The following is a 20914-nucleotide window of genomic DNA, read 5'->3' on the forward strand; positions in this document are numbered from 1 at the left end:
TTCTCCTGGGGAAACCAGTAGGCAGCGTTACCTTCTGCCTACTCCATCCCAGATCAGAGCTTTTGGTACGCAGGAGATCCTTTCCAGGTGACAACTAGCAACTTTTCCAAGAGGATCAGACCTCTCGGAGCCCCTCCATCTCTGCGTTAACCAGGGTGCACCCACAACAGCCCGGCCTGAAGCCCGACAGGGTCCCCTTTGGGCGCAGAGAAGACGGCTTTCCCTCTCCCCCCAGCCTACCTGCAACACGTAGCCCTCCCGGGCACTCTGCTCCCGGCCCAGCGCCACTTTCAGCTGGTCCTGCAGGTGCCGGTTCTGCTCCAGGAGCTCCAGGGCCTCCTTCTGCTTCTGCTCCAGCTGCAGGGACACAAACAGAGACAGCGTCCAGCGAGTGGGCAGGGGGTCAGCCATCAGGAGAAAGCAGCTCGGAGGGGATGCCGAGTGGCACAAGCAGGGCATCCGATGGCACCGCTGCCTCGCTCTGCTCTGGGATCTGGATTTCATTTTACCAGGCGAAGTTCCACCCCCTAAAGAACTCTCTTGGACTTTAGTTTAATCCGTAAAGCTCAGTGCAGAAAAGGACAAAGGGCACCAGCCCGTGCCAGGAGTGACCCAGGCAAATCCCACTTGGGTTCAGGTTGGCAATACTCATGGCTACTCCACGCCTGCACCCCTTTCATTCCTGCTAAAGCACCTCAATCCTGACTAACAACAACCTCTGTTATCCCAGGCGTGGCCCTCTTCCAAGTGAGCTGAGTCTCCTTTCTTTTCCTAAACTCCTGAGATCGTTTGATACAGGCTCCACAAGAAGCCAACTTCTGTGACGTGTGCTGCAATTCAACCCTGCTTGTAATTTTGCAGACATAATTGCAGACACAGATCTCTACAGGTGCAGAGGCTGGCAGAATTATGAGCTTCAGTTCAGGGTCTGGTTAACACGCATCTACTGTGCTCATCTCCTCAGGGGAAGGCAGGCTGACAAACCTAATCCTGGGACCAAGAATGGACGTGGACCTGCGCCCCAAGCACCCCCACTTACTTCTACCACGAAGCAGGAGTAAATGCAGCTTTTTAAGCCTTGCTCAGGCCTCCTACAGCTACCTCTTTACCTCCTTCTCCAGCAGCGTGGTCAAGTGCTGCTTCGCCAGCCCCTCATCCCGGTCCTCGGCGTGGGCGAGGTGCAGGGGCGCGATGGGGATCTGCTTCTCCTCCCGCAGCGGGGTGGTCTCCACCTGGTGCCACCGCTGCTCGATCTCCACGTGGACGTTCTGCGGTTTGATGTCCGCCGGGACGGGCAGGATCCTGTCCACCTCCATCCTCAGAGCTTCCTCGGGCCCTGCCCCGTCCACGGCGTCGATCATCTCGAAGCGCTTGCGCCTCTCCTCGCGCCGCCGGGCCCGCTCCCGCTCCAGCTCTCCGGGGTCGGCGTCGGCGGTGCCGGCGTCCCTGGGGAAGGCGGCGGTGGAGCTCTTGGAGGGGTCTGCGGCGTTGGCACGCTCCTGGGCAAGGGCTTGCTGGATGGGGCGAAACTCAGCCCAGTCGAAGGTCTTGGATCGTCCTTCTCGCCGGCGCTCCCGGGCGCGGCTCCGTTTCTGCTCCGGGTCCAGCTCTGCTTGCTCGGCGTCCGGCTTCTCGCTGGGTTTTGGGCTGGTCTCAAAGGAAGAGCTCGTTTTGCTTTTCTCTTCCGGCAGGGAGCTGCGAGGACAGAGAGAGGAGGAAAGAAAAGCGTCAGCGTGCGCTCCGGGTGCCGAGGTGCTCCCACGCATGCCTTGAAGAGCTGGGTGGAAAGGGGCTGCTGAAGCCCAAGCCAATGCCACGTGGGTGCCCCCCTGCCCCTCCGTCTCCCACCGCCTCTCGGGCGCGGGAGCCACCGCTGCCCTTCCCCGGGTCACGCTGGTGCGCAAAGCCTTGGTGCAAGCGGCCCCGGGAGAGCTCGATCCCGACCGTGCTCCTCCTCAGCAGCTGCCCCGGGGCCGGCAGCAGCCCCAAACCATCCTCGTGGGCAGTAAAAAGGCTTCGAGGACTCCTCCAGTGCCTGCCCATGCACACGCACACACCAGTCGACGCGGCCACATGATGTGCACACAGGGAGGGTGCCACCGGTCCCACCAAAAGCCAGCCCGGCTTCAGCACCGCGGGGCGGAGAAGCACGGAGCATCTGGTAATGGGGGGACGGGCATTAACGGGGAGAAAACTTCTCCGTGCCACTATCTGCGCTGAAGGCACGGCTCTCCCCACGAAAAGCAGACTGTTGGGTGGCTCGGGGCTGCATGGCATGGATGCTGTTGTTGGTGCAGCAAGGAGAGTGAGAGTTATTGGACACGCCGCGGAAATCGCTGCAAACGCCAGATTCTCAAGCAAGGGATGGTTTTTAGTGCCGAGTTAGGGGGTGGTGGGTTGAGAGGGGAGACATACTCGTCAAGCAGGGAGAGTTATCAGGGGGAGGCAGTGCCGTTTCCAACCTACGGGTAATCCATAATGCAATACCAGCTCATTAAACGTAGACATGCCAGCCTTGGAACATGCAGATCGAAATCAAAAATAAAATAAAATGGAAACAGCCGTGTAAGTTTGCAGAGGAATCCTGTCCTGCAGGAATGGCAGGCGCTCGCTGACCCCTCTTTGCCACCAGAAGCCCCCCGAGATGCCTCCCTGGGGCACAGCCCTGCTGCTCAGGCTGCCCCTCGGCTCTCCACATCCAGCACAACCACAGCATCCCCCGGGCTCCAGCACAGCCTGGAAAAGCTTTCTCGAAGGGCACGGTGAGAAAGAGCCAGAAAGCAGCTGTCTGGGCCCTTCGCTGCAGGCAAATCAATGCTACCACTGCTCCAGCCCACGAGACCACATGCGCCTGGACTGCTGGCAGCAGGAGCAGTGGCAGCAGGAGGAGCAGCAGCAGCAGGAGGAGCAGCAGCAGGAGCAGCAGCAGCAGCAGCAGCAGGGCTCCCCCAGCGCTGGAACAAGCCCCACTCCCCCTTCCAATGCCCAGACAAAGACTGGGGCAGAAGGGATGACTCTGCATGGGGCCAGGTATCTTCCGATGCACTTTCATCCACCACCAAACCACGGGCTCGGTAGAGCTGGGTTTCAAGAAATGCTGGCAGTTACCGGCTAAAAAACAGCTTGGAGACGATTCCTTCTTCAGCTCTGTCACTCGTAGCTAATAAAATAAAGCCAAAAGGCACCACAGCGAAACCTCCTTGCTCCTCAAGCATTTAGAAGACACTGCCTGGCTCCAGAGCAGACGTACAGCCAGGCACTGTCTGGAGTCAGTGCTCACAGCTGCACTTTAAATAAATAAACCAGCGAGGAGATGGCGTCTTAAAACAAAGAGTGCCAGGAAGAAAGAGAGCCCTGGGGCTCCTCGGGCATCGGTGGGGGGCAGAAATAACGTTGCTCTAAACACCATGGAGAAGAAGCTCAGTGTTTCTGGAGGTGCCATCTCTCCTGAGCCCACTCCTCCTCCTCAGCTCCCAAAGGGCACAGGGATGTGTGCCAGGGTGCAGCTGGATGGCCGCAGGGAGCCGTGCTACAAGACCCCCAGGGCTGCCCCCAAATTTTGCAGTCCATCTCCCACAAGTGCCCCTTGGCTTTTCATTCCGCTCACACATCTCCCACCTCCTCCACTGCAGAGAAATCGATTCCCATCATCGCGTGGCGAGGAGGGGACTCTGCCTCGCGACGGTACTTATGGGTCAGAAAAATGGTTTTTATAGGGGTGGACGGGGAGCGCACGGGGGCTGCAGGGAACAAGGGCTGGGGGCTCAGCAAAGAGCCAGCGCTGGAGCAGCCACCGTCCTCCTCGTGCGTGCCTTACAACCTGCATGGTTATCGTTTGCCCCGTGTAATTAGCGCCTCCGCAGATTGCAGGGTACGGCGGAGGGCAGGGAGCAGGGCAGCACCTGCCCCCTGGGGTGCTGACACACGCTGCAATATAAACAGTAATTAGGACTGGAGTAACGAGAGAAAGCGTGAGCTGGGCTCGGTGGAGACGTGGCAGGGGGGTGAGGAGAGGCGGAGGAGGGCTGCGGGGAGCCAGCAGCACCGTCCCCAGGCTGCTGGCAAGGTGAGGGGGCTCACGACGTGCCCAAAAACGCCCCGCCGGGCTGGGTTACCGTAGCGAAGGGCTTGCCAAAAACCCTCAGTGAACGCAGACCTCCAGCTCCCAACTTCTCAGTGAGGTGACCGGAATTCCCCACGTGCACCCCACCCGAAATCAGCCCGGTGAGAAAGGAGCAGGGTGCACCACTGATTCCCTCGTTCCCCAGCTCGGGCTTCGGCATCGCCGGCTGTTTGGGCGGCGTAACAAGTTACTGCACAACCGGCCCCTGGAGCGCCTCACTGGGGTAAGCCAAGTCAAACCACGCCGCGTGGGCTCGGGGGAGAAGCAGTGACAGTGAGCACAGGACTACTGTCATGCAGTAACCTGCTAGGCTATCAAGATTTATGGCTCTTTAAAGGCTGGGAGGTCCCCTCAAATTTCCCGGGTCTTCATCTTCACATCTAGTCACATCGGAAGATACCAGTGTGGGGGAACCAAGTGTCAAGACCAGGCTGCTTCTTCCCTTCTTTCTGGCTTTTGTTTGAAAGAAAAGAAAGAAGAAAAAAAAAAATAAAGGGGGAAAAAAAAAAAAAGAAAAGAAAGAAAAATAAATGAAAACTGCGGAACTTCCCATCCGAGGTGCAGAAAAGGAGGAGCATGCAGTGAATCACAAGATATACAAACCACAAAACGTTAATACAGGAGAGAACACAGTTTTCCAACCTGGGCTTCAGCACGGATAGTTTCAAAGAGAAGTTTTTCCTGGGATTGCATGGAAATCAAACACACAGAGGAGTGAGGAGAGAGGCGGCGACCCTGTGAGGCCCAGCGGCGGCCGGGTGCCAAGCGGGACAGGACGGGAGACGCCGGAGCATCCCCAGCCAAGAGTGCTGGGTGAGAGGAGCCACTCCACCGGGGGCAAACCTGGCCAAAACCTGCTCGCCACAGCTACGGGAAGGACGGGAGACGGAGTTAATGGTGCGGCCGTGTCCGGGAAGCCTGTAAGAGGTGGCCCGTGGGAGCGTGGCTGGCACGGTTAAGCTGTGAGGAGGTCAAACACCCTTTTTCCCCGCAGCCACAAGCGCTCACGGGCGGTTCTCTGCGAACCCAGGGGCCCCTTCCTCTGGCACTGGCAGCAGGAGGAGACGCGAATATCGCTAAGGCGCAAGGGGAAGGAGCCGCGGCCGCTATCTGGGAGATCAAAAAAGGGGGGAGGCGATTCCCTGGCTGGAGTTTAAAACACATCGGAGCCAAACAGCTTCTCGGCGAGCCCCGGGCTCGCGCTGCCGTGACCCGCGGCGGGGACGGGCAGCTGGTGCTGAACAGTAGCCAGAGGAAAGGGGGAACCCAGCGCGACTGCTTCCAAGTGCTTTCACAATACCTGGTGGGAATCCAGAGGAGCCTTGAGATAGGCACAGTATTTCATATTCCTACGCACAAATTAAAGCCACATTTTCAACCCTCTTTGAAATGTGCACGCGGGAAAGAGTAACTCAGCGCTATCAGCGTCCCCACAAAGAGCATCCAAACCAAGCCCAGAGAGAGGGATGAGAGAAAGAGACGGAGCTTCCAGGGACAGACAGGCTCAGCACGAAGAAAGGACGAGAGGACGAGGACAAGGAAAGAGGATTTACTCCTGCACACAGAACCAGACCACCGCAGGGGCCGGGAACCTCCCCCCCTTACCTTGTTACATCGGGGGCAGTGGTGGGGCGAACGTGCTTCATGATGGTCTGAATCCAGTTGCGGCGGATGCCAGACGTCATGGCAGAGAGGGTGAACTCCCCTTCCTTCGTCTGGGGAGAGCAGAGCAAGGCTCAGAGCTGCTGAACGTGCACCAGCACCTGCCCGTGCTCCCCGCAGCCACCCAGCACCCAGTCCCGGGGCTCTGCTCAGCCACCGGACTCTTCCTCCTCCTCCCCACATTGGCCTTACGTGGATCTGGAAGCCGTAGTTTCGCTGGACCGGGTACTCGGTGACATCGTAGCACGTGGATAAATCGATTTCTCCATCCAGGTCAGCTGCCTGCAGAGGGAGGGGAGAGGTAAAACACAAAGCTGGAATGCTTTTCAAACTGAAAGCACTGTGGATACATGCAGGGGGTGCAGGGTTTGGGGAGATGCCCAATGCCCTCAGCCCTGCAGGGAGGCACACAGCGGGTCTGCAGGGAGCACAAAGCCCCAGGAGCAACGGGTTTCATGCCCTTTGGGGTGCCACCTACCTCCTCCGCCACCGAATCCCGGTAGTATCTCAGGCTCTGGTCGGTCAGCACAAACCAGTGCTTCTTCCACTAGGAAACAACCAGCACAGGGTGGTTACCAGCAGCTTCTCCCCTCCCGGCTCCCCCGAGAAGCCCTCCAGAGCAGCAGGCAGCAGCATTTGAGCTGGTTCAAGCCACCGGGACTCCCGGCTGTCACGCCAGCCGAGTGCCAGACCCCAAGAGCACCAACCCCACGCCTGATGGTGAAACGCCACGAGAGCCCCAGGAACTGCTGGAGCCCTCCATTAGCTCTACTGGCAGAAGGGTGCTTTTAGTGGCTGCACTGAAAGCCTTGGAGGGATTAAAAACAAAAAAAAGAAAGGCAATAAAATGTTTGTGTTTTATCCGCAGTACCTAGAAATTGAATTGCAGCCTGTTCCTGGCACGTGCTCTATATGAACGCACCTTCTGCATGCTCCCTGCACAGAATACGTTTATCCAAGGGAGCTCAGCTAGCAAAACACTCGCTCCAGTGCTTTTTGTTCAGCCCTGGGTGCCCACAGTCGTGCCCTCGCCCCCTGGGCCCAATGCACCAGAGGGTACCTGCAGCTCAGCCCAGCCCCGGCTCAGCAGCGCCTGCCCCGGCTCCGTAGGAACCCACGGTTTTAACATCCAGATGTGGGGCTTGGAAACTCCCAGGACAGAGCACCAGCTATTCCTGACACACTGCTTCTACCTCCAGATTTGTCTGCCCAACCTTCTGGCTTCTCCCACTCCGTCCCCACCGTCCCTATTTTATTGCCACCCGTCCCCTGGCACCGACCGCAGCCGCGTGCGGAGAGCTCGCCCAGCCACGAGGCTCTGCTGGAGGTGGAAGCTGCCAAAAAGGGGGGTAACAGCAGCGGGGAGAGCTTCCCCGGACTCACCTGCCCGTCCTCGTACTGTTTTGTCAGCCAGCCCTTCTTGAAGTTCAGCAGGTCGGGCTGCAAGGAAGGAGAGAGGCGGTCAGAGCCGCGGGCTGGGCCGCCAGCGGCTGCATCCAGCCAGGGACCAAGGAATGGCAGCAGCTTGATAAAACGCAGCCTGCACCCAGAGAGACCAGCCCCAGGGAAATTGGATCACTGCGCTGTGTGGAGGCTCAACGTCTGCTCCGAGGAGGCGCAGGGATCTGCTGCCTGGTTTAGTCGGGCTGGGCCCTTCCTAGCACTTGTGATTTCGTACTGCTGAACCAGGATTCAAAGGAAGAAGCAAGGGATTAGCAGGACTGCAAGCATTTTTGTCCCTCTCTTACCTACTAGGAGGAGAAAACTACACGTTATTCCACGCATGGATTCAACGCCAGGCTGAGTGCCCAGATGCAGGGCCTGGAAATGGAGGGAATCCCAGCTCTGCAGCACCCAAACGACACCTGCTATTTCCTGCAAAGCGGGTGCACCGCGATGCTGGAGCGATGAGCAAAGCAAGGCAGCAGCGTGGGCTGACTCCTGCCAGCCTTTGCTTCCTCCCCAGCCCTGCCAGCGCACCGGGAAGGATGTGGGGGAAATGCTTTTGCTCCCTCGAGGCTGAGCTCCTCCGGCTGCTCCACGTGCTGCGGGCAAGCGGGGGAGGAAAGGAGAGCAGTGGGTGAAATGCAGCTGCAGCATCCAACACAGGCTGCAGCAACAGGAGCAGGGAAAAGCAGGGACTGGGAGCCAGTTCAGCCAAATCTGTGCTATGGGGGAGCTCATCCTGCATTTGTGTGCTCCCACGGTGGTGGGAATCCAGCACAAAGCCACAGGGGAGAGTAAATGCTGCCTCTCCCTTGCCAAATCCCTAGAGAATTGGAGGAGCGAGCGGGGAGCCGCCAGCCTGAGCAGTCTGGCCACGATGTGGCTGCAAGCAACAAGCCCACCTAGCCCCAGCAGTGCCTGCTGAAGAGGCAGAGAAACCAGAGAGAAAACTGCATTTGCAGTGACTGCATCCATCTCTGAAGCAGGCTAGGAGTGCTGAGCATCCTCATTTCAGCCCTGATTTACCCTCAGAGAGCACTACACCATCTGCCTGCTTCTCCTGTGCCAAAGTGCAGGTGGGATCGTGCTCCCGGGGCCTGGGTCAGGCACAAGCCCTCCCTGGTACAACAGGGGAGCTTTACAGACAGCCCTACCCACACTGGGCTCAAGAGCTTTCAAAGGAGAGTCTTCAAGCAAAGCATCTACATTTCAGAGCAAAAATCAGCTACATTTCAGAGCAAAAACCACTGGCTCCCAACCGCGCACTTTGCAGGGAAGGAAAACAGGAGAACAAGTGCTACGGCTGCTCACGGGCTTGTTATTTATCAACTGGGAAGAAGCAAGAATCATCTGCAAAAGAGACAAATCCCTCTTTAGCACCACTCGTACTACTTTACTACACCTCTCTGTTTCCTTAACATTGAAGCCAAGGTGTAAACGCAGCGAGAGAGAGCCGCAGAGATGCTGCTAAGCCGACAGCACCGCAGCCCCGGGGCGGGCAGGTTTCTTCCAGCACAATCCTCTCTCTGCCTTCCCCCGAGGACGAGCTCAGCCCAACGCAGAGCTGCTGAAAACTTGGAGCCAGCTGCCACCCAGGGGAGCAGACACCAGAAAACAGAAAGAGATGGAGCACTGATCGGAGAGGCACCCACGGGCGCGAACCGCAGCCCACAGCGCCGAACAAAGGATGAACTCTCCCTCGGTTTTTATCCTGCTGGAGAACTGATCTGGGCTGATACTGCGAACCTGAGGGGCAGGGGAGTCTTGCAGTCGTGGCCGCAAGCCAGCAGGCATGCAGGTTTTTTCCCATGCTGCTAATTTTACTGCAGGATAAGGGCGTGCTGAATGCTTCCCACTGACAGCACGGTTTTCTTGCCTTCCTTAGATGATGGGCACTGTCACTTGATACTCACTTCTCGCACCTTTTTATTACAAAGGATTCAAAAATCATTCTTCTGGCTGTACAAGTCTACATGAAAAGCTAGCACAGAAATGCTAAGCCTCTGCATTTTTCTGAGAAGTCCTTGAATAGAAGCTGCCCGTCTATGAAAAATGCAGCTCATATTTACAATGGCTGCGTAATCTCTGTGAGAGATTAGCAAGTGTATTTATTTTGTTCCTACGGCAGGGTGGAGAGCGAGAAGAGGGCATTTCATGCTTGTTTTGCACTGTTTGCCTCCAGGTCTGGTGAGCATTTGAAACATGCAAAAGGAAGAAAACTGCGGCTGGCAGCTTCAGCCCTTCCTCGGAGACCTCGCTCCGCTGACACCAACTTGCACAAACATCTCAGAAGTGTTGCTGGAAACTGGGCCACCATCAGCCCTCCTTACCGAGCCAAACGTGAACGTGGCTTCCTATCCATTACCTGAAAAGGTTTTGATTTCTGCAATAGTAGAAGAGGCAAAAAGTGCTGCTCTTCTCTGGCTGAGCCCCTGGGACTCCCAGGAGCAGCCACACCTGATTCAGGTCACTGAAACTCAGCTGGCTGCTCCAACAACCACCCCGCACGTCCTACAAGCTGGTTAGAGAGAAAGGAACAGAGGACGAGGACCAGGTTTTACACGGCGGAGGAGCTCAGCCCCGGTGGCTCACCGTCATGGAGGACTCCGTGGACCTCCTGTCCAGCGACTTCGCCCGGCGGTGCGGGGACAGCGGGGACGCAGAGACGTCCAGGATGGAGCCCACAGCCGCCCCTTCGCACGTGAAGTCCTGTGCGAAGAAAATGGGAGCCCAGATCAGCTCAGAACTAGGGCAGCAGCATAAAAATCCACATAATTAAGGGGCATCTCCAGCTCCGAACCAGTGTCATTTCCCTGGCACTACATTTTTTCAGGCCTCTCAGGCGTTAAGCTTTCCCCAAAATATCTAAGCACAACTGGGACTCTCTCGATTGTCTGTTTCTTTTGTTATTTCACGCCATACGGCGGCGTCCTGCCGTGCCAGATCTGATGTTTCCCTCTTTCTATTTTGGAGGAAGGAGAAAAGACAACCTCATTTTCTGCTCCGATCTGCAGCCGGGCCAGGGGCACAGAGCAGCGAGCAGCAAACCCGCAAGGACTGCAGCAATCTGCCTCGTGCACGAGCCCACCGTGCTCCAGCTGGGGGCAAAAACCCTACAGCCAGACCCCACACCACAGGCTGTGGGGTGCCACCACGACACCTGGGTCCACAGCTCACCCGTTTCCGTGGGAAAACCCTCTTCTCGCTCCTGCCCTGCCGCGTCTCGCTGGAAAGGGCAGCCCCCGCCGACACGTTCGTCTCCATGTGCTCTGCGTTCTCGATATCCAGCGCCTCGAATTTTTCAATGACCTGGGATCGCCTGGAAGACAGAGAGGAAAGGGAAACCAGAGCCGGTTTGAGCACAAAGAGCAGTGACTGCGTGGAGCTGCACAATCCCGCTACGGCACGGCTGCCCGGGGCAGCGAGGTGGCTGCAGAATTGCTTGCTCGTGCACACCGGGCTTTTAAGCCCAGTTTCTCTCCTATTTAGGGCTGCACAAACGCAGGGCGAGCACCCCAACCTGGCATGCATCGATTTACCTGCGGCCAGGGCGGGGAGAAGCCTCGCACTACTCCGCTCCATAAGCGGCACCTTCTTAAATATCTAGAAAACCTTTGCAACACCAGCAATAACCTTTTACGTTTCGATTTTACAGACATTTAAGAAGCAGGGATTATCGAACAGCTTGGATTTAAGCTCTGCCTTTACTCCCTAACGCTGCAGCTCCGAACAGCCCCCACGCCACGGAGCAGAAAGTCAGACCCAGCTGGGGCGCAGAGGCACCGGGCGGCTACGTGCCACCCCGCACCTTCTCTGCGAGAGAAATCCTACAAAACCTGAGCCCTACGTGGGTAACTTCAGCAGGATTGCACCCAATTAGGAGCATACGTAGGTGCATCCAGCCACCCATCACGCTGTGGCACCCCGGTGACCCAGGACAGAGGAGAACCACGATGGATCGTGGATGGATCCAAAGCCCAGAGGGATGCTCTCAAGGGTGAGCACACAACAGGCCTCTGCAGGTGGAATTAAATGCGCTGTTTCAGCATGAAAAGCTGTTCGCTGACCCACAGGAGAGGAAAAACAGGAATTTTCAAAGGACCTGCTGGTCTCAAATTTGCATGCCCAGGGGTTTGGGCAAGTATCAACCTCTGGTGTTGAATCACAGCCTGGGAAAGTGAAGCAATAACCCACCACCAACACTCGCACCAGCTGAGCTCCGAGCTGGGAGGTTGAAATCCCACTTTTGAACCTCCCCAGAAATCTCAATCCAGCTGGGTTCCTGACCCAAAATCTGGACCCACGCGTGCCTCATCTAAAATCAGGGCTGCCTGCTCTGCGCGAACCTCTAACGTGCATGAAAACCACAAGGGGAACCACATGAGGGGAAACAGGTCATCCAAAAACATTTTCTTTTTAACACTTTCCACAAAAAAAAAAAAAAAAAAAAAAGGAACAGCAGGTTAGAACTAAAAAAATACATGAGATGTTCAGTTTTAAACTAACATTTACACCAAATTCCATAAAATGAGACAAACAGTCCGAGCACATCACAGCCCCGGGGGGCTGGGGGCCCCCGCACTGCTGCTCAGAGTGAGGCTGCCAGGACCGGGCGCTGAAGCCCACAACCAAGAGGAAGGGACAGAATCACTGGGGACGTCTTTGCTTTTTAAATTTAAATTTTTGATGTTTTTACAGGACATCCATTCAGCCCCCAGTGCCTCCCAGTTTGCAGACTGGGAGCGCAGAGATCCCGGCGCTCGTGCAGAGCTCCCGATCCCTCTGGGACGTTCTGCTCAGGTGAGATGTCCGTTCACATCCACCAGCTCACAGAGCTTAAATCCACGTCCTCCCTTCACCAACAGGTGGGGAACGGTTTGGGAGTCACCATTTTTGAACCCAGCCATCCCTTTTTCACTCTGGCCCAGCCTTCTCTGAGCCTCAGTTTAGGAGGGAGTAAAAGGTCCATGACTTAACATTGTCTGTGCCCTATCAGGTTGAAGGCCTGAAGAAAACCAAAATCAAGGAAAAAAATTTTAAAAAAAGAAAAAATAAAAGAAAAAATAAAAAACGAAAACAAAATCAAAAGCAGGTTGATTTCTCATGAAAGGGGCTGCACCACCAGGTTGTTCTACGGCTTGAGATTGAGATGAGATGGTAGCGAAGCAGGCGAAGTAAAGGCGGACACGTCACACAGCAACACAGCAGGAGAAGGTGGAGAGCAACAAGACCTGGAAGAAAACAAGGCTGGAAAATGAATGAACAGAAGAGGAAATTATATTATCTGCATCTACATACAAAACAAAATCAAAATCATTCCAGTAATTCGTCATCGAAAAGGGAGGAGAAAAAAAAAAATAAAACAAAATAAAATCACGGCAACCAAATCACAGCCCCAAGGGTTAATATCATTCGGATCACAGGAAAGAATCGTTTCTCCCATTAGCTCAACAGTTTCAGAGGTTACTGCGAGAGGTCCTGGGGGGGCCGGGAGGGGCTGGGCTCGCCTTCCATCCCCTGCTGGCTGCGGAGAGCTGGTCCCTGCGAGCGCAGCTCAGCGCCGGTACGAAGCGTTGGAAAAGCTGCGGTGCCATTTAGTGCCTTCTACGCTACAAAGCTGGTCCCGAGGAGCTTCCATGCAGGCTGTTAATCTTTTTCCAGGCTGCTAAAACCCGAGCTGCAGGTGTCGGCTGTTAGGCGAGGGGGGTGTGCGCGCCGGGGAGGAGAGCTCCGAGCACCAACACGAGTTATCGTTGCAGAGATTGGCTTTGATTGGAAGAAAGGGCTTAACTTTTGTTGGATTCATTCATTGTTTAGCAGCAAGAGGGACAGCCAGCGTGAGGAAAAGGGAGAGGAATTTCCCCAAAAGGTACACGAAAAGGAAGAGGATAGGTTTAAAAGGAAAAGAGACCGCTCCTGGGAGAGCAGGCAGTCCTCTCCGTGCCGTGGCAGCAGCATTCAGAGCGCAGCCTCGCGTCTCCAGAAGCTCCAGAGAAGGAATTGGAGGAAGAAAAGTGGCTCTGCAGCTTCCTGAGGGTAGAAATACGCCTCAGCCCCCCGACTATGCTCCGACAAAGGCCACAGCAGACTCCTGCCAGCACAAGCAGAACGTGGGGTCAAAAGGAAAAGCTGCAGCCCGGGAAGCGTGCACGAAAAGCCAAGGAAAGAGCCTGGCGAAGGACGGGGCTCTGGGTCTCTGCACCCCAAGAACATCCCATCTGATGGTGATGTCCCTCCCAAAGCTGCTGGCTCCCTCCTGAGATGCACCAGGATTTATCCCCGCAGCAGCAGAGCTCTGCTGGGACACGGGGACCTGCGTCTGAGGCTGTGGGATTCGGCTTGCAGCTGCTGCAGCCCCCTTTTGTCTGCAAAACGGGCTTGGAGCTTCACCTTTGGGGTTTCCAAAGAGCTGCCTGGAAACGGATTCATCCTGCCCAGGGGGTCCTGGCTGGGATGGGACAGCGGGGACACGGCTCGACCCTGCTGGGCTGCGGAGCCGTGTGGCCAGCAGCCCCGGGCTGTGCGTGTGCCAGCAGAGGGAACTCGCACTCTGCCGCTCCACCACGCGCCAAAACGATGGGGAGAGATTATCTCCTGCTCGGGGCTGGCTTCTGAGTCATGTTTCACAAGCGGCTGCGAGCTCAGACGTCTGCACGGGGCGTGGAGCAAGCGCCGGGTATAAATGGTCGGCACGGAAAATTTCCAGCACGGTCATGGGCGTAAGTCACGTAATGGCTTTTGGTGCAGGGAACCGGGGCAAGAAGCTTGAAAAGCAGCTTTAGTGGGGCTACGACCGCAGGTGTGCCGCTCGGGATGGAGTGCCAGGCACCTAACTGAGTTCTCCTCCAAACGGAGCTGGAATCATGCGCTGGTTTATTGTGGGTTAACAGAAAATGGGAGGAAAAGCCAAAAATGCCAGCAGAATCAGAGCGAGCCAGTTGGGCTGCCCTGAGACGAGAGGCAAATCTGAAGGATGCCCGGCTGGTGCATGTGGGGTTTGTGTGTGGGGAAACTGAGTCCAGGCAAACGCTCCCGGACGGGTTAGTGGGTTACTGAGGGGGAGGATTTGAAATGGTGTTAAAGCCAGGGGGAGAAGCTGACCCCGAAAGCATGGAAGTGAGTTATCGTGTTTGCTCAACCTTCAAAAAGCCTGGCCTGGATTTGGAGGGGAAAAAAAAAAAATAAAATAAAGGGGATAGGAGTATGTGGACCGAGGAAACTCAAATTTCAAAAGCAGCCAAGCCAAGCTGAGCTGGGCAAATGGGAGCTCTCTGGTGCAACAACAAACTGCCTCTCCGTGCCCTGCCATCTCCACCTGGAACACAGGTGCTGAACCCACCCAAGCCCTCCGGTGCTGCCATCACCCCAAAAATGCTGCGCCCCATGCTGTACCCCACTCAGCCTTGTGGGCACAGGACCCCGGTGCCTGCTCCTCTCCCTGCACTGGCACGGCTCTGCTAAAGAGGAGAAATTCTGCCCATTCTGATACAGCAAATCCTGCTCGCAGCCCCAGGAGCCCAGCTGGGCTGGGATAAACAGAACTTCCCTAGGAAAAGGCACCTGCCAGCAGGAAACGAGTGGGGCTGGCATTAAAAACAAGCAGTCCGTGGCAGCTGTGTCCTCTCCTGGTCCCTGCTAGCTGCATGCACATCTCTGCTCCTCTCTGCCCTCGGCTGGCACATCCCAGCTCCCCGGGGTGCCCCGTGTAAGCAACCCAGCAGGGCTCCAATGCCACCCATGCCTGGACCAACGCAGTGCAGCTTTGCCAAGCAGCAGCTACCAGCTTCTCTCCAGTCCTATCCCCAGCTGGGGTGGCCAGGGGACCCCCACGGCATCCTTCTCCTCCATCCCCAAGGGACTGGACTCCCGAGGCAGGGAGAAAGCCAGACCCGTGCCCTGCTCCTCCATCCCCAGCTGCGTGCGCTGCCAGGATGGGTTCAGTAGGGGCAGGATCCTGCTGCTGACCCCGGCACGGGCGCAGAGCCACGCTCCCACAGCCGCCCCCAGCTGCCGGGTGCCAGGCTGGAAAACAATCCTTCGGGGCTGTGAAGAAACGAGCTAGCAGCGCTGCCGAAACCGCGCCGAGAGAGAACGTGCCCAGAGGAAAATCAGGGCAAGAAAATCAGACTGGCAGATAGCCCTCTCGCCCGGGGCCCGTCTCCCGGTTTGCTCTGCTGCCCTCGTTGCACAAAAAACGTCTCTCCCAGGGCGAGCCAAGCCCGTCCCTCGCCTCGCCCGGGGAGAGCCGAGCGCGCCTGCGCCGTGCCCGCGCGCCCGCGGACGCCCTCCCCGCCCTCGTTTGCACTAAGCTGTTTTGCAGCCCGCTGCGCCCGGCTCCCCTCTCCCAGATTACTGCCCTGACATTTTGAAACCTCTCTCAGCTCATTAGGCAGTTGCGTAACGCACCCGGGCTCTAACGCCCGTTTGGAGAGCTAACCTAATTAATGGTGCCAGCTGCCTGCCCCGTGCCGCGCCGCGCCGGGGAGGGGACGGAGAAGGTGCCCCGAGTGCTGCGAGGCAAAGGGGCTTCACGTCGTGTCCGGGGCTGCAGCAGGGTGGGCGAAACCAAAATTTATCAGCGCTGCAAGCATGCAAGGAGGAGGCGAGCCCCCCGTCCCTTACCTTCGCTCATTGCCAAAGAGCCGGGCCACTTCTTCTCTCCCAGGGCTACGCGCCCGGGTTCTCCGCTCTAGCCGCTTCCTCTCCACCTGGAAGGCCTCCCGATTACTGATCCTAATGGCCTTGGGAACGTCGGCCAGGGTGGTGTACTGCCGGCTGGCTTTAAAAGAAAGGGGACGCCCCGATTTTTCAGCTCCCCTTCCTACATCTCTGCCGCCGGAGTCCTTGTGCATGGGGCAACTGCTCTTCGAGTCCAAGGAGTTCAGAGAGAAGCTGTGAATCATTCGGTCGCCTGATCGGGTACCTGGGGAAGGAAAGGGCCGGGCATGCTCCTGCGAGGGCGATTTGGGATAACTGTACCTGTTGTTCGGGGTGCTGGGGCTGGGAGGGCTCGGTGGGGGCGGCAGCTGCTGCTCTTCCAGCTTCGAGTCTTGCTTGGTCTTCTCCAAGGAGAAGTAACCGCTCTCGACACGCGTCTTCCGCCCACAGTCTATCCGGTCTCCGTTCATGGAGCTCTCATCTGAAGGGGCAGAAAAGTCCATTTGGTTTCAAGCCTGAGCTCTGCTTTGAACAGAAACTGCCCCGATTCCAGGCAGGAACAGCGCAGGAAACGAGAGCAGGGACGCTCTGCGCCCCAGCCCCACGCTGAGCCCCTCGGCACTCTGGGCTCTCCCACCCTGTCCACCCTTCATGGCCCACGTGGAAGGGGAGATGCTCTGCAGGGAGCAGGGGATCCCCGGGGACACCCCAAAGGTTTGTGGGGTCCCGGTGCTGTGGGTGCAGTGTCACCAGGAGGGGACAGCGTGCACATTCACGCTCTGCCCCATTAAAAACCACAGGAGAGGGGTGAATTCTCACACTTCTGCGTGCTTTTTGCTTCGAAGAAACCAAGCAGGCTGCATATAAGCAGAGAAAACTTTTCCGGGGAAGTTTTGTGAGTGCCTACAGCCATTTCCACCTCTGCCCCTCTCCAAGCAGCAGCCCCAGCTCCAAGGCAAACACGGAGGCACGGCTCCTCGCACCGGGGCGCAGGAGGGAGGAAGGCAGCCCCGTGGCGCAGATAAAGGAAACTTCTCCTCAGCCCGGGGCAGGAAAAATCCCCAGCCCCTATTGTTTCAGGCAGAACAATGCCGTGGCCCTGGGCGCCTTCCCCGGCCTAATCAGGGAGCCCAAATATAAACAGCAGCCCTGGTGCAGGGGCCGGATGAGGAAGCAGCGCTCAGGGTTTGGCAGCCCCAGCGGTGGGGCTGAGCCAGCGTGGCCCCCACGCCCCGTGGGTTACCCCAGGGGGGTGGTAGAGGTGCTATAAAAGGCATTTTTCCCCCTCGTTTTCCTCCCAGCAGGGTGCCCAGCACCACGTCCAGGCTGCTTTTGGAGAACCCCAAGGATCTCCACAACCTCCGGGCAGCCTGTGCCACAGCTCCGGCACCTTCCCAGCACCGAAGCGCTTCCAAAAACCGCTGCTTTTGCCAAAACCACAGACATCAGCCCCTGCAGCATCAGCTCCCTGTCCTCCCCCTGCCCGGTGCTGTGACACGGGGGGGCGAGGACACTCAGGTCACCCAGCCTGGCCCTCACCTTCTTTGCTGTCTAACACGGGATCCTTCAGGGAGCTGGCAGCCCCCGCCTGCCCTTGCACAGGGCTCTGCGCCGGGCTGATGCCACCAGCCCCGTCCGCTTGGTCTTTGCCCCTCATTTCTTCCTGCCAAAGCGTGGATTTGGTGGCAGGGACCTTCTCCGCGCTGGGGATGCTGCTGCTGGTCACGGCCATCTTAGCAGGACCGGGCTCCTAAAGAAAAAAAGGGGGCACAGTGGGGTTAGAGGGCTTCACCCCAGCCGACGACGCACGATGTGACAAGACAACAGGGACAGGACGGGGCCATTCAGCCCCCTGCCACCACCACCCTCCCGAGGGGGAAGCCCAGCCCCACGGGGACCAGGCCAGGGCTTCCTCTGCCAAAACGACAACCGAGGCTCTTGCAGAGAGAGAGGAAACGTCCTTCTCCATCCCTCCCCGGGGAGGGCTCCCGAAAGCGGCCGCACCTTCCCACGTGTGCGGCTGGAAAAGGCTCCAAGGCACAGGCGAGCTGACAAGCGAAGGAAACCTTTGGCTGCGTGCTGGAGCAGCAGAGGGGCTCGCTGGCTTTGTTCTTGGATAGGAACTGGATAGGAACTGCCCCTATCCAGGCAGCAAGCGGGATGCTTCAGCCACCGACCCACAGCTTCTGGGAGAAGTCATCTCGCTACGGGTCGGGGATGCTCTGAGCAGCTTCACTTAAGCTCCAACACAGCAGCTATTTCCAAAAGCCCTCAGTGCTTTTGATCCCTGCCCTTTTCCTCCACGTTTGCAGTTCTGGGGGACAGTATACCCTTGGTAATTGAAGGACATAAGGCACAGCATCCCCTATTTCCCCCCATATGCCCCCGGTCCTTCTGCAGGCAGCCGCTGCCTTCCCCAGCACACAGCAGCGCCGGGCTTCTCTCCCGGGTCCCGTTTGCCAGGACCGAATTTGCTCAGTGTTATAAGTAATGTCAAAAAAAAAAAAAAAGCAGAAATCAAGCTAAAGGATATTGGACGGGGAAGAAAATTAATTCCCTGCCACTAGCAGCTGCATCGTTAATTTGTCACAACTGGTTTGTTATGGGCCATTGATAAAAAGCATAGAAACCATCCAGCGCTGTGTTCCTCCCGGGTGCTTTGGCTATGTAAAAGGACGCTTCTTTTCAAAAGGGAAATACGGCACTGCATCAAGATTTACGTTATTTTAAAACAATAGCTATCATTTTAGAAGCATCACGGGCCAGGAGGGGTTTGGATGGCGATGCCATTTGGTGTGGGTGCCCGCAGCAGCCCGTGCTGGAGGCTCCCTGCGACCACGGCCGCGGCAGCCCAGGTTTGATCCGTGCCCCAGGAGAGGCAGCAGCTTTCACAACTCGTTTCGGGTTTGGCTTTGTTCATTAGCAGATGTTTTGCTGCTGTCCTATTAAGCTTCTGCGTTACCAGATTATTTTCCTTAAAGCTGTCAATAAATCAATGACAATTAACCCCCCCTCCACGGTCCCCGGGTTGCAGAAAGTTTCCCGGCTGTTTCTTCCCTTTCAGCACACCGGGGGGAAACCCAGGAGTGTGGGAGCAAGGAACAAGGAGCCAGGGGCTGGGGACAGGAGTGTTTTCAGGGGCTACAAACAGCATAAAATCATCACCTCCCTGCTGTCAGCAGAGCCCCCGGTGGGTTTTAGCTCTGTGCCTCCAGGCGGAGATGCTGCGGGCACCTCCCAGGGACCAGCTCCTGCCTCTGAGCACAGGCACCCGCTCCACGAGCCACAAATGACCTCCGTTTTTAAAAAAATCCCCTCGGAAATTTCATCCTGAAGGAATGTGACGTCGGAGGTAAATGATCCAGAGGGCAACCGGACGAGCTCCGAGGTCCCCTCCAGCCTCTGAAACTCTCGGATTCATTGATCCAAAGCCTAAAGCCAAGTGCCAGCGTCGGATCTATACTTCTATATATTCCTTCCATCCACCCCCGTATCATTATCTGGAGATATGTATTTAATTAAACACAGAAACGAGGGCCAGAAAGCGCTCTATAAACAAGCAGAGCAATTAACCCTTCGCCACTCAGAACGAACAGCTCACCAAAGGAGCAGGCACCAAAATCATCAAAACCAAACTCCAGCTGCATTAACTCTGGCATGCGAGCCTCGTGCACCCTAGTGCAAACCAGGCCTGAAGGAGGGCACCTCAAATCCCAGATTTCAGCCCCAGATAACGCCTCCATTCCCCAGGAACAGGGCAAACTGCAAGAGGAACTTCATTTCTCCTAAGCCCTCAAGCTGTTTGCAAAGCAAAGGTGAAAACACCTCCGGGATTGCATCTGGCAACCCCTGCCTGAAAATCAGCTCTTGGAGCAATGTTCTTTAGAAAGAAACCAGCCCTTCTGCACCGGCACACGGAGAGGGACCTGAGCGGCAGCCAGCTCCAGGAGAGGCCACTCCACAGAGGGTGCTGCTGGTTCTCTCCCCAAAACACCCAAAGGCACTGCTGCGTTTTCCTTCTGGCTTTGTGGGTTGTCCTTGAGTGCCTGAAGCAGCGCAGCAACCAGCCAGCGGAGAGTCCCATGCAGAGGTTGGATTTGCAAAGTGAATTTCAGCTTTTTTCCAGGATTACTGGTGCTGTCGCGGGGCTTCCACCCTGATGGAGAGGGTGGAAGGAGGGCGGAAAAAGGGATAGGGCGCAGGGCGCAGCATCCTGCACCCTCCTGGAGGAGCAGAAACTCCCCCGAGATGCTGTGCCCCGAACCAAGGGGGGAAAAGGGCCACTAAGCTCCTTGCTCACCCTGTCCCCAAGCACCTGGGGTGCACGGCTGCGTGCGTGGGGAGCCAGCGTCCTCCCCGCAGCCGCTTCCCTTATTTGGTGCTCGGCAGCTCCGATCCTGTAAGGTTTCCAAGAAGTTGCCATGGCGATAAAATGTAACCCAGAATGATGTTTTGCTGGCTCCTCGCCCCTTTCTCCTCCTCCTCCCCCTTCCCCGTCCCCCTTTCCCAAACCCTGCCTGCGTTTAGGGCTGCACCGAGCTCCACGGCAGGCTGCGTGCCCTGCCCTGCTGTGCCAGCTTGTTGGGGTGCCCCAAATGCAGCAGCCCCCCCCGGGATGGAGGCCAGGCACTTGTAACGTGCCAGCTCGTGGCCACGGAGGTGGCATCACCCCTGCAGCATCCCTGGTGCTCGAGAGGCCGTGCTGACCCCATCCCTTTGCAGGGGGCAGCTCGGATTTCCAGCAGGGCGTGCAAAAAAAGCATCACCTCGCCCCGTTATTATCTTTTTTTTTTTGGTCCCTGTTGATCAGAGTCAGTGGAGGGGTGGAAACTTGATGCAGACACCCACAGCCTGCTTGGCACCATCCTGGGGACATCACTAAAGAGGAAGAGACAGGAAAAATGGGGCTTGGGGGACCCCAAAAGTGACTTTCACTCCTCGGGACCCTCACCCTGGCTCGCTGGAGGATCCCTCCCAGCCGGTCCCCGCGGCGGCGGGACGCGCACCCGGAGGTCTGTTCTCAGC

General features: G+C 57.1%; 1 protein-coding gene across 10 annotated transcripts in view; it reads right to left on the bottom strand.

Annotated features, from left to right (window-relative positions):
• MPRIP (myosin phosphatase Rho interacting protein) overlaps positions 1-20914 on the bottom strand; it is a 66943-nt gene that overhangs the window by 17870 nt on the left and 28159 nt on the right. For 4 of the 10 annotated variants that reach the window (XR_014698092.1, XM_084536211.1, XM_084536213.1 and 1 more), the window contains exons 6-15: positions 17429-17639; positions 15854-16370; positions 10409-10550; positions 9824-9940; positions 7169-7225; positions 6264-6332; positions 5978-6067; positions 5729-5838; positions 1110-1695; positions 241-357 (exon numbers count right to left, since the gene is read on the bottom strand). Coding sequence is in view for 9 of the 10 variants with exons in the window: in XM_084536211.1 (XP_084392337.1) it covers positions 241-357; positions 1110-1695; positions 5729-5838; positions 5978-6067; positions 6264-6332; positions 7169-7225; positions 9824-9940; positions 10409-10550; positions 15854-16370; positions 17429-17639 (2016 nt within the window). In the remaining variant the exon portion in view is untranslated. The remainder of the gene's footprint in view (positions 1-240; positions 358-1109; positions 1696-5728; positions 5839-5977; positions 6068-6263; positions 6333-7168; positions 7226-9823; positions 9941-10408; positions 10551-15853; positions 16371-17428; positions 17640-20914) is intronic. The other 6 variants (XM_084536219.1, XM_084536218.1, XM_084536212.1 and 3 more) reach the window with 3 other exon arrangements.

Source organism: Aythya ferina (assembly GCF_964211825.1).
Source record: "Aythya ferina genome assembly, chromosome: 15".
NCBI lineage: Eukaryota > Metazoa > Chordata > Aves > Anseriformes > Anatidae > Aythya > Aythya ferina.